This window comes from Aulostomus chinensis, chromosome 17, assembly GCF_037954235.1.
Source record: "Aulostomus chinensis isolate RoL2024-O1b breed Wild chromosome 17, RoL_Achi_v1.0, whole genome shotgun sequence".
NCBI classification, from domain to species: Eukaryota; Metazoa; Chordata; class Actinopteri; order Syngnathiformes; family Aulostomidae; genus Aulostomus; species Aulostomus chinensis.
The window spans coordinates 710001-722985 of record NC_141336.1 but is presented as its reverse complement, the minus strand read 5'-3'; the positions used below and the strand labels follow the sequence as shown (position 1 = coordinate 722985).

At 48.7% G+C, this 12985-nt stretch overlaps 1 protein-coding gene across 3 annotated transcripts in view; it reads right to left on the bottom strand.

The window, feature by feature from the left end:
- dicer1 (dicer 1, ribonuclease type III) overlaps positions 1-12985 on the bottom strand; it is a 54620-nt gene that overhangs the window by 27624 nt on the left and 14011 nt on the right. For all 3 annotated transcript variants that reach the window (XM_086182140.1, XM_086182138.1, XM_086182141.1), the window contains 5 exons: positions 7000-7134; positions 6240-6400; positions 5982-6150; positions 984-1456; positions 89-221 (listed from right to left, as the gene is read on the bottom strand). In XM_086182140.1, the coding sequence (XP_086038266.1) occupies positions 89-221; positions 984-1456; positions 5982-6150; positions 6240-6400; positions 7000-7134 (1071 nt within the window). The remainder of the gene's footprint in view (positions 1-88; positions 222-983; positions 1457-5981; positions 6151-6239; positions 6401-6999; positions 7135-12985) is intronic.

Genomic DNA, 12985 nt, shown 5'->3' with positions numbered 1-12985 from the left:
ACTGTAGCTGCTTTCAAAATGAATCAGTGTATTTAAGAATGTTGTCGTAGTCCTAGTGATACATCTCTACACGGTCAAGTGTCTCTACCTCCTCCTGTTTCCTGAACTCCACCTCCATCTGCTTGTTGCGGGGCTGGTTCTTGCCAATGCTATGGCCAGTGATGAAGTTGTTGCTGATGTAGGCCAGCTCTGGGTCCTGCTTCCCCGCCTCTTTGATCAGGCTGAGGACCAAACACACACAGTCATCAGTTTCTCTCACCTGTATGTAACAAACTACACAGTCTTCTGCATGTGCAAGATTACAGTGATGGCTGATAGAATAGTGTCGGTGGCTCGGGGTAACTGGTCCGATCCCCAGCTCCTCCAGGGAACATGTGGAAGTGTGGGCATGTCACTGAACCCCGAAGAGCTCCTGATGCAGCTCTTTCTCGTAGGAGTTTACTCTGGTCCCTGTGTGCTGCCCACTATTATCACGGATGCAATCAAATATCATTTTTACTGAACATTTTCTAGGTCTTATGTCAAAGTTTGATGCTGGTCCCTGGTTTCCTCTGTCTATCTAGCATGTATGTGGGCTGCCTTTGTATTACTAGCCGCTGCCTTCCTGGAGACTCTTTCAGAAATGCAGAGTGACTCGAAAATGTTCAGACTGATTAAACAATCAGCTTTATTTGTTAATTCTTGCAGCAAAATATTGCTTCTATCGCTTCTGTGCCATTTGGTGTAAATGTAAAATCTTATGGGGAATAGATTTTATACTGGGATTTTCTTCTGTATTGAAATGCCTCTCTGCATGGGAAGAATTCACAATGCAAAAGTGTGCACTCAAATTGTTTGAGCAAAAAGTTTTCCAGTTTTTGCTGCTCTCGTCTCAAACAAACCCAGAAGAACCTCCAGTCATCTTTGGGTGCACTAAAGGACAGCAGCTGACTGCAAGCACGACAGCTGGAACACATACAGCCACCAGGACCATGTAAGCCTACCGGTTGAGAACGACTGCTGTGTAACGCCTCTCCACAAAGATAATCCCACACAGGATGTTGGTGAACGGTGAGGGGAAGTTTGCTTCAGGCCTCTCCTTGGCCTCCACCTCCTCATCCTCATCTTCATCCTCTGAGTCGCTCCAGGATACATAGTTGTCTTGGTTGCGGTTGTTATACCACTCCACACTCTCAAACTGCTGCCGCTCAAAGGGCTTGTATTCATGCAGGATCTCCAGCAGCCGCAGGACCTTGGGTGTGACGAACTTGAGGTCCAGAGAGGCAGGGGAGAAGTGCTCCTCACAGAGGGCATGCACTTTGCGCAGAATGGTGTCCGTGAAGAGCAGGAACTTGCGGTTGAGCTCCTCCTGCTCATGCTTGATGTACTTCTGGAGCTCACGCACCATGATCCCTGCTGCCTTATCAGCACACCAGGGACCCAGCACCTGCAGCACCGCCCTGCAGTCACTCAGCACCTGGACAGGACACACAACATTAACAGCTCCACAACTTCCTCTACTGTTTTGACTGCATTTGTTCCCGCTCTACAGGTTTTACTGTATCCAGAAACTAGCTCAGCGTTTGGTGCTAAACACTAAAAAGTCCCTACAGGCTCATCTGGAGTGGTTACTCAGGTTCAGCAGACACAGAGCATGAACTGAGCGTTGTTTGTGTTCACTTGATGAATGTCTTAAGCGGAGCTAACAAGCTAGAAGTCCATCAGTGCAGTGACAGGCAGGCAGGGGACAATGATCCCTCAGACTTTTCTACCGACAGCTACTGCTGCAGGAAATGACAGAGTTATTTTCGGAAAAACCACAGCAATGGGTTGCATGGGTTCATAATTACCCATTGCCATCAACACATGTACATGTATGTGAATCAGTAAATACAAGAAATAAAATGAAATGTGTCACAGTAAACAGACATCAAGGATTTATTCCAACTGAGATGGAAATGGAAACAATAAAAGCTTCACAATTAATCAAAGATTCATTTTGGACTGCTGCTGGAGAGAAAACCGAGCAGGTTAAAGCACCAGTCAAAGCAGCAGCGTGAAGGTAGCGAAAACACAAACAACACTTTGAAAATTAGAAAGAGTTGTTGTGTGATTGGGAGGCAACAGAGGCTGTTGAGTGTCTTTACTGAACATCTGAGTATGGTCACTATCAGTGTCAGGGTTCTTCAAACAGAACCTTCAGATCTCCTGTGATGGACTGATGTAGCTCAAATAGCTCACTAGCTACGCAAGCTGGATTTATAAGTCTAAGTGTCTGTTTTGGCAAGCTACGCAGTAAGGACTACAACAGAGAAACAGGAAACACGAGGCTTCCTTCAGATGCAGCCTAGTGTTTCATCTACTTTATTGATTAGATAAAAAATTATTTGATCAAAAAAGTCAACCTGTTTTGACCCTGACTGGGTCTTCCTTAGGGGTCTTTCAAGCACCTTGTACACTTCTCACAATAAGTGAGGGATATTTTGAGAGACTCAGTGGATTTCATACATACGGTGTTTGTTTCACTTCCAAGATTTTTGGGATAAGGGGGCAATTGTATTGGGGTGATAGACACACCTCATTTTGTGTTTTCCACGTAGTGGTCTCACTGTATACAGTAGGCCTTACATATTGGAGCCAATACCAAAAAACTAAAAGACAACCCTTTTCAATGTGGCATCAATTTCAATTTCTTTGGGTATAAAAAGCTGCTATTGTCACTAATTCATTCCAAATTCATCATTCAAACAGCCATGAACACACGACGTCACTTAAAGAACGAGCAGCGCCACCAGGTCATAGCGCGCCTTCGGGTCGGTGGCAGGCAGTCAGATGTTGCTCGTGAACTTGGTGTGTCTCAAAGTGTCATCAGCAGACTCGCATCAAGACACAGAACTACTGGCAGAGTTTGTGACAGACCCAGGAGTGGAGCCCCACGAGTGACAGACTGCAACGATGACCAGTACCTAAGGACCTATGCACTCAGACATCGTCATGCAACTGGCACACAGCTGCAGGCCCGTTTACGAGATGTGAGGGGTACTAGGGTTTCCAGACAAACCATTCACAACCGACTTCACCGCTTTGGCTTGAATGCCAGACGACTGTTGCAGGTGACTCCATTGACACCAAGACACCGCCGTGAATGTTTGCAGTGGGCACAAGACCATGTGACCCGGACAATGCGGCAGTGGTCAACCGTTCTGTTCACTGATGAGTGTCGGGTCACCCTGCACAGAAATGATAGCCATCAGCGTTACTGGAGAAGGCGAGGTGAGCGATACGCCGAGGTCAACATGGTCCCCAGGGTTCGCTTTGGTGGAGGAGGCGCAACAGTCTGGGCAGGCATCACCAGTCAGCGCAAAACTGATTTGGTTATTGTGGATGGCTCAGTCACTGCACGTTCTTACCCCAGAGACATCATAGAACCCATCATCATCCCCCAATTCCGCCAGCACATCCCCAACTTTCTGTTCATGGATGATAATGCTCCACCACATCGTGCCAGAATTGTCACAGCTCGACTTCAGGAAGTCGGAGTGCCTCATATGGTATGGCCAGCAATGTCTCCTGACCTGAACCCCATAAGACACGTCTGGGACCAGCTGAAGCAGAGACTGGATGATCGTACCCCACCCCCGCGTGACCTGGCAGAACTGCGAGTAGCACTTGTGGAAGAGTGGAATGCATTGCCTCAGAACAACATCATGAGGCTAGTGAGGAGCATGAGACGTCGCTGTCAAGCTGTCATTGCGGCCAATGGTGGAAACACCCGCTACTGACATTGTCGGTTTTTGATATTTGGTGCTATCCTTGTTATTTTCTAAATTTTTGGGGTAATAAATATTAAACTAATGAAAATGGTGTTTCTTCTTATTCAGTATTAGTAATATCAAAGGGAACTTTTACTTATTTCATTAAAATTCAGACCAAATAGGAAAAGCACTCGTGTAAATAACAATATCCCTAACTTATTGTGAGTAGTGTATGTATCTGGAGTCTTCCACTAGGAGGTTGTGAGCTGCTGTTAGTAAAACATGTTGGACATGAAATGAAAGTGTACTGTGCAGCAGCATCTGTTTGGGTCTGAGTGATACTTGGCACCACAGCTGTCAGCCTTAGCTACTAGCCATTGGTTTATATCTGAAGCAAGCTAGCAAGCTGCCAGCATTGACTTTCTAGCTTTTAACTTTCAATGGAAGCAGATGGTGCACTTGTTCAAATCAAATGTTGTCGCCTATCGGTGGAGCCTGGAGGTTTACTCATCGGCAGCAAAGCAAGCACTTCCGCTCTGGCGATTGCTGGCGTGCAGGGCACCAGACTAACTTTTTCACAGGTAGCACTGGTGCCACCTACCTTTTCAGTTGGTAGCTCCACTGCAAATTAGGTAGCGCCACCCTTGTCTTCATATAGCGTAGCATTAATACATGACCTTATCACGATGACAGTTGTGTTCATAGGCATACCATAGTTTTGCCTTGATGTAAAGATTGACAATGACCCAAACTTGATATTTGCAAAATATTTTAATCTGCAATTTCATTGCCCTCTATTTGTATAACTTTTTACTGCTGCACAGACAACATTCTTAACTAAACGAACAAAGTGTATAATTTATTCAATTGCACTTAAAGTAACAGCAGCATTAATTCACAGTGTAATTCAAATAAACTTAAAGCAACAGCAGGAATCATTTACTCCCTGCAATTCCTCTCATTCGAGGGGCCAGCTCTTACAGTGAGGCCTCCTTCCCCTGGGAGAACCACTGCTTAACATCCTCCCTGGCATCATAGTCCTCCAGTCTCGGCCCCTCAACACTAATACCTATTAGGTCCTCAACAGCATCAGTATGCAGGCTTGCCCTAACATCTGACGCTGGGCGCGTCAGGTGATGCAGCAGTCCCTGCACGTCTTGTGCCTTTGACTTTCGTGGTGCAATTTTGATGACTGAATCTTAAACTGTGTCGACCCTAAAACAAATTGTGCTCTGGCTGCAACCCACGGGCCAGATTTCCCGCAATACTCACACACCATGGCTTGTCCCTAGTATCGGAACCACAGGAACTGCGCCAGCCATTTTTGCTGAAAAGCGTACTTTTTCCTTTTCCCCGCCGTCACTTTCAACCCGTCACTATCTTCTTCACTCTCGTAATCGGAGATTCTCGTCGGTTCTTCTCCACCTTCCACATCACCTAACCCACCTCCAGCTACCTCATTTGTCTCCTCTGCAACACTTCATTTCTCGAAAAAATCCATTAGAGACCGCTTCATGTGTGCTACTATGCTGCTTGTTTGGGTTTGTTTTTTGTTTTTTGCAGGGTTGATGAGTGAGCGCGCCGTGTGTACATTTGGTGCACGTGATCACACTGGTGCAGACAGACAGGCAGAGAGAGAGGGGACTCAACGGACTGAGCTAGAAAGTAATATTGTATCATCAACCACAACAATCAATACTGCACTAACGGGCAGCTGTGTTAGTGCAGTGGGGATTTATTTTTTATTTACTCTCCTCCACAAGTCGCACTGGTGCAACCTCGTTAAATTTTAACTCGCACCTTAAAGAAATTAGGCGGCATATGCGACCTAATAGGTATCACTCTGGAGCCCTGCTAGCATGCTAAAGCCCCTTCCAGCAATCTCAAAATCTTGACAGCCGCCTCAGGTGGGATTGCAGTGTTCACGTCGCCAAAAACTCCTGAAATGCAGCGCTAGCTTGAATGTTAGCTCAGGAGTGTGTAGCACGAGCAACATTCAGCTCCGTATACTGCTGGGCTGGTTCCATTATTTCAGAACAGCCATCGGTAGTACTACTCCGCTGGGTTTGCTAATGCTGCTGTGGCTAATGGGGTGCTCCTACTTGGCCTGTTGCAGTGGACTGCTAGAACCATCTAGCAGTTGGGAGTTTAAGAAAACACTGCCACGCAAACGATTAATCAAAAATCAATTCAGTGTTTTTGGGAATTGATACAAGATTGAAAACACAATATCTCAGTGTAGCTGACCTGTTTGGAGATGAAGGTGGGATCCCGGTCTTCTCTGGGAGCAGACACGTTGCAGTCATTCAGGAAGTGGAGAGCCTCGTCCAGCTCTGCCTGCAGACGCGAGGAAAGGCCGCTCTTGTCCACATAAGGGCCGCAGTCCAGCACCACTTCTCTTGGCTGAGAAGCGTATCTGAAATGAGTTGACAGTTCCTGACTTGTCCGTCTCTAATTCTAATGCTGTGTTTACAATGAGCTACAGATAGAACTGCATGATGCAACCTGTCGAGGACCACAAGGTCAGTGGCAGTCTCCGCATTGCTCTTCAGGATGTGCTCCAGATTCTGGATCTTCTGCTCCAGTTCTGACGGGTCACATTTTCCATTCAGGATGGAGGCTGTGAGACCCAGAATACGAGGACTGCATGAGCAGTCCTCAAACAGCTGCAGGAGGGAGGACACCCGGGTCAGTCACAAGTCAGCCTCACATTTCAGTTTCCATAGATGCATTTGAAAAGATCCCCACATGATCTGTTATTACTTTTAAATCATCTCCTACTCACCTCTCCTCCTTGACCCTGATGGAGAAGGCCATGGGTCAAGGTAGGATGGACAGGAGAATTCGTAGTTTGGAAAAGTGGACGGCGGTGCTGAGAGAATCTGACTACACTTTCACTAAACCTCATGAAGCGGCAGCCATGTTACTGCTGTGTGTCTGCCTCATGAAGCTACAATATTCTGTGGATTGACTACAGAGCAGTAGAGCTGACAGTTGAAGCAAAGCAGCATAGTAGCAGGTGATCAGACGTCAAAACCTCTATAATCTTCACGTTTGTATTAAAGGTGTGCCGCAGCAGGAGGATGCAGCGGCTCCAGGCAGCCGCAACATTCATGCATCCACCACAGAGGCGCGTCAGGGTCATGTCATTCATGCCAAACAACACTGACTATTTGAGCTCAACCCATGTTAACTTTGTGCATGGTTAACACATTCAGATAATACTACTTCTAAGAATAGAAGACATGTTGGACCACAAGCTCACCTTCATGATCTCACAGTAGGGGTGGTCTGTGATGGCAAGGTGACAGTCATCAAAAACCACCAGGTTGATTTTAGACAAAGGTAAGATTTGATTCCTCAGCACATGCAGGAATATGTGGCAAGTCATGACCAGCACCTGCAGGACACAGAGGGGGCAGCTGAAGAACCACAGCACTCTTCCTTCCCTTTGATACAGTAGAAACGTAGGACTTGGTGACATGAAACTGGAATAAACATTTGGGTTAAGTGAAGGTTAAAATGGAGACCAGCTATTCTTAGTGGCTGTTCAGTCTCAGATGGAGGGGAGGAGGAATCAGCCTAACGTGGGACAGTCCAGTGATGCATCTTCACTCACAATCTTTGTGTTTCCACAGATGGCAGCAACTAGACTACAGAGCTTCCGATTGGCTGACACCATTTGTCCCTTTATCCAGTGACAGTCAAGCTCTTATGCCTGTGGGTGCAGCGATGTGGGCAAGATAAAACTGAACATATCTGGACTAGGCTTGGGTAGGTCCTGGATCCACCGGTCTGGTCTGGTCTACAGGCTTAAACTGGTTCATTTTATGCAAATCAGCTAAACCAGCATTTGTCCAATTATATAAGATCCTGGGGAACTGAAAGGTCACATTGTGAAGTGACACTAAATGGCCAAACACACATGCCATGTTCCTACTGACAGTCAGTGTGTGGTTGTGTGTATGCGTGCGTGTGGGGGGGTGCATGCATGTATGTGGTCATGTGGGTTGGGAAGGCCGGGTTCTTAACATTTATTGTATTGTTTTATATTTTATTTAATGTTGCCTGTTTTTCTTTTATTTCTGTGAAGCACTTTGTGTTGCAATTTCTGTATGAAAAATGCTGTATAAATATAAATAAACTAAAACTAAACCTATTTCTGTAGGGTACAAACGATAATGAATGACAGCTGGACCATGTTATCGTTAGCTCACCGGCTGATCGGTTCTGTGTGGCTGCAGAGTTAGCATTAGCTTGTCAGCTAACCAGGTGTGTGTAAGGAGATTTGCAGGCACATTCTGAGGTCAGACACACAAAGCAAATGACGAAGCCACAGGGAAAGTGAGCAGTGCCAGCTGATGACTGGTCCAGGTTGCCAGGGGCTACTATTCCCCACGAAGACGTGGAAAGACGACAGAGACAAACGTTGCTTTTGCAAACCCGTGAATGGAAAAGTGAGTGAAACCTAACTTTTCTAAAACGGTTCCTGATGTGGATTTGTGACTGTACTTCAATGTGTTCGATTTATACAGCCGTCCCTTTAAAATCAGGTTTAACTCTCCCAGGAGCTCTGGCAGGGGCACTGCTGGCACAACGCAGCACCACATCTAGGGGTCGAACTCAGGGTACTGGTTCGGTGGGGTTTGGGCCGAGTATCCAACCAAGCCCGATGTGAACGATAAAGCAGCATTAGAAAGGTGGGTGAGCGTTGCCGCAAACATGGTGTCTGCCACTCAGGCTGTGACTGGAGAACTAGAGAAACTGAGGCTACTGGCAGACTGAACATCCCAGGGCCCAAAGGAGAAGTGTGAAGGTTTGTTCCTGGACACCGGATCCATGAGTGACTGTCAATTCTTGTTTTTCTGCGTATTCATAGCTGACCTGCTGGTCCTTCATTCCTGGAGGTCCTGTGTGTTGGAAAGGGTTCGAGTGTTGCAGTTGTCTACTTGGGAAGAACCTGTGCAGATGATTCTCATATTTGGATGGTGATTTCACTTCTTTAACCCTGAATACAACTGTTAGCCCAGCTCACCCCGTCTCTCTCTGTCTCATCCATCACCCCGTCTCTCTCTCTGACTCTCATCCATCACGCCGTCTCTCATCCTGTCTCTCATCCATCACCCTGTCTCATCCATCACCCCGTCTCTCTCTCTGTCTCTCATTCATCACCCCGTCTCTCTGTCTCTCATCCATCACGCCGTTTCTCTCTCTGTCTCTCATCCATCACACCGTCTCTCATCCTGTCTCGCATCCATCACCCCGTCTCTCTCTGTCTCTCATCCATCACCCCGTCTCTCTCTGTCTCTCATCCATCACACCGTCTCTCATCCTGTCTCGCATCCATCACCCTGTCTCTCTCTGTCTCTCATCCATCACCCCGTCTCTCTCTGTCTCTCATCCATCACCCCGTCTCTCTCTGTCTCTCATTCATCACCCCGTCTCTCTCTGTCTCTCATCCATCACCCCGTCTCTCTCTCTGACTCTCATCCATCACGCCGTATCTCATCCATCTCTCATCCATCACCCAGTCTCTCTCTGTCATCTATCACCCCGTCTCTCACTCTGTCTCTCATCTATCACCCCGTCTCTCTCTCATCTATCACCCCGTCTCTCTCTTTGTCTCTCATCAATCACCCCGTCTCTCTCTCTCTCATCCATCACGCCGTCTCTCTCTGTCTCTCATCCATCACCCCGTCTCTCTCTCTGTCTCTCATCCATCACCACGTCTCTCTCTGTCTTTCATCCATCACCCCGTCTCTCTCTGTCTCTCATCCATCACCCCGTCTCTCTGTGTCTCATCCATCACCCCGTCTCTCTCTCTGTCTCTCATCCATCACCCAGTCTCTCTCTCTGTCTCATCCATCACCCCGTCTCTGTCTCATCCTTGACCCCGTCTCTCTCTCTGTCTGTCATCCATCACCCCGTCTCTCTCTCTGTCTCTCATCCATCACCCCGTCTCTCTCTGTCTCTCATCCATCACCCCGTCTCTGTCTCATCCATCACCCCGTCTCTCTCTCTGTCTCTCATCCATCACCCCGTCTCTCTCTCTGTCTCTCATCCATCACCCCGTCTCTCTCTCTGTCTCTCATCCATCACCCCGTCTCTCTCTCTGTCTCTCATCCATCACCCCGGCTCTCATCCTGTCTCTCATCCTTCACCCTGTCTCTGTCTCTCATCCATCACCCCGTCTCTCTCTCTGTCATCTATCACCCCGTCTCTCACTCTGTCTCTCATCCATCACCCCGTCTCTCTCTCTGTCTCTCATCATCACGCCGTCTCTCTCTGTCTCTAATCTATCACCCCGTCTCTCTCTCTGTCTCTCATCCATCACCCCATCTCTCTCTGTCTCTCATCCATCACCCCTTCACTCTGTCTGTCTCTCATCTATCACCCCATCTCTCTCTCTCTCATCTATCACCCCGTCTGTCTCTCTCATCTATCACCCCGTCTCTCTCTGTCTCTCATCCATCACCCCATCGCTCACTCTGTCTCTCATCCATCACCCTGTCTCTGTCTCATCTATCCCCCCATCTCTCTCTGTCTCTCATCTATCACCCCGTCTCCCTCTCTGTCTCTCATCCATCACCCCGTCGCTCACTCTGTCTCTCATCCTTCCCCCCATCACTCACTGTCTCTCATCCATCACCCCGTCTCTCTCTGTCTCTCATCAATCACCCCGTCTCTCTCTCTGTCTCTCATCAATCACTCCGTCTCTCTCTCTGTGTCTCATCCATCACCGCGTCTCTCTCTATCTGTGTCTCATCCATCACCCCGTCTCTCTCCGTCTCTCATCCATCACCCCGTCTCTCTCTCTGTCTCTCATCCATCACCCCGTCTCTCTCTCTGTCTCTCATCCATCACCCCGTCTCTCTCTGTCTCTCATCCATCACCCCGTCTCTCTCTGTCTCTCATCTATCAACCCGTCTCTCTCTGTCTCTCATCCATCACCCCGTCTCTCTCTCTGTCTCTCACCCATCACCCCGTCTCTCTCTGTCTCTCATCCATCACCACGTCTCTCTCTGTCTCTCATCCATCACCCAGTCTCTCTCTCTGTCTCTCATCCATCACCCCGTCTCTGTCTCATCCATCACCCCGTCTCTCTCTCTGTCTCATCCATCACCCCGTCTCTCTCTCTGCCTCTCATCCATCACCCCGTCTCTCTCTCTGTCTCTCATCCATCACCCCGTCTCTCATCCTGTCTCTCATCCCTCACCCTGTCTCTGTCTCTCATCCATCACCCCGTCTCTCTCTCTGTCATCTATCACCCCGTCTCTCACTGTCTCTCATCCATCACCCCGTCTCTCTCTCTGTCTCTCATCATCACGCCGTCTCTCTCTCTGTCTCTAATCTATCACCCCGTCTCTCTCTCTGTCTCTCATCCTTCACCCCGTCTCTCTCTCTGTCTCTCATCCTTGACCCCGTCTCTCTCTGTCTCTCATCCTTGACCCCGTCTCTCTCTGTCTCTCATCCATCACCCCATCTCTCTCTGTCTCTCATCCATCACGCAGTTTCTCTCTCTGTCTCTCATCCATCACCCCGTCTCTCTCTCTGTCATCCATCACCCCGTCGCTCACTCTGTCTCTCATCCATCACCCCGTCGCTCTGTCTGTCTCTCACCTATCACCCCATCTCTCTCTCTCTCTCTCATCTATCACCCCGTCCTTCTCTCTCTCATCTATCACCCCGTCCCTCTCTGTCTCTCATCCATCACCCCGTCGCTCACTCTGTCTCTCATCCATCACCCCATCACTCACTGTCTCTCATCCATCACCCTGTCTCTCTCTGTCTCTCATCCATCACCCCGTCTCTCTCTCTGTCTCTCATCTATCACCCCATCTCTCTCTCATCTATCACCCCGTCTCTCTCTCTGTCTCTCATCCATCACCCCGTCTCTCTCTGTGTCTCATCCATCACCCCATCTCTCTTTGTGTCTCATCCATCACCCCGTCTGTCTCGTCCATCACCCCGTCTCTCTCTGTCTCTCATCCATCACCCCATCTCTCTCTCTCTGTCTCTCATCCATCACCCCGTCTCTCTCTCTCTGTCTCTCATCCATCACCCCGTCTCTCTCTCTCTGTCTCTCATTCATCACCCAGTCTCTCTCTCTGTCTCTCATCCATCACCCCGTCTCTGTCTCATCCATCACCCCGTCTCTCTCTGTCTCTCATCCATCACCCCGTCTCTCTCTCTGTCTCTCATCCATCACCCCATCTCTCTCTGTCTCTCATCCATCACGCAGTTTCTCTCTCTGTCTCTCATCCATCACCCCGTCTCTCTCTCTGTCATCCATCACCCCGTCGCTCACTCTGTCTCTCATCCATCACCCCGTCACTCTGTCTGTCTCTCATCTATCACCCCATCTCTCTCTCTCTCTCTCATCTATCACCCAGTCTCTCTCTCTCATCTATCACCCCGTCCCTCTCTGTCTCTCATCCATCACCCCGTCGCTCACTCTGTCTCTCATCCATCACCCCATCGCTCACTCTGTCTCTCATCCATCACCCCATCGCTCACTCTGTCTCTCATCCATCACCCTGTCTCTGTCTCATCTATCACCCCATCTCTCTCTGTCTCTCATATATCACCCCGTCTCTCTCTCTGTCTCTCATCCATCACCCCATCACTCACTGTCTCTCATCCATCACCCTGTCTCTCTCTGTCTCTCATCTATCACCCCATCTCTCTCTTCTCATCTATCACCCCGTCTCTCTCTCTCATCTATCACCCCGTCTCTCTCTCTCATCTATCACCCCGTCTCTCTGTCTGTCTCTCATCCATCACCCCTTCGCTCTCTGTCTCTCATCCATCACCCCGTCTCTCTCTGTCTCTCATCCATCACCCCGTCTCTCTCTGTCTCTCATCTATCACCCTGTCAACCCCCCATCACAAGATCAACCCTCCTGCTGCCTTGGCCCACATGGGGCTGGGCTCTGCTCCACATATCGGCTTGTTAGACGGAAGCTTTCTGGTTTCTGCTGTCCAACAAGTGCCTCCTCATCAGGACCTGCTGGGTCCCTGTAAACACAAGTGCTTCTCTGGAATGTGGTAGTAGACCTGCTCTACACGAGTGACTGCAGCTGGGATATGGTGCTGTACAAATAAAACTGACTAGACTTGAAAGGCAAAGGCCTCAGTGAGAGTTCAGCAACATTTCAATGAATGCTCAGGTCCATCCCAGGTGACTTATCTTTGCTCGGCCCCACGATCACAGTGATCAGATTTCATTGACCTCTACAAAGGCCTGCACT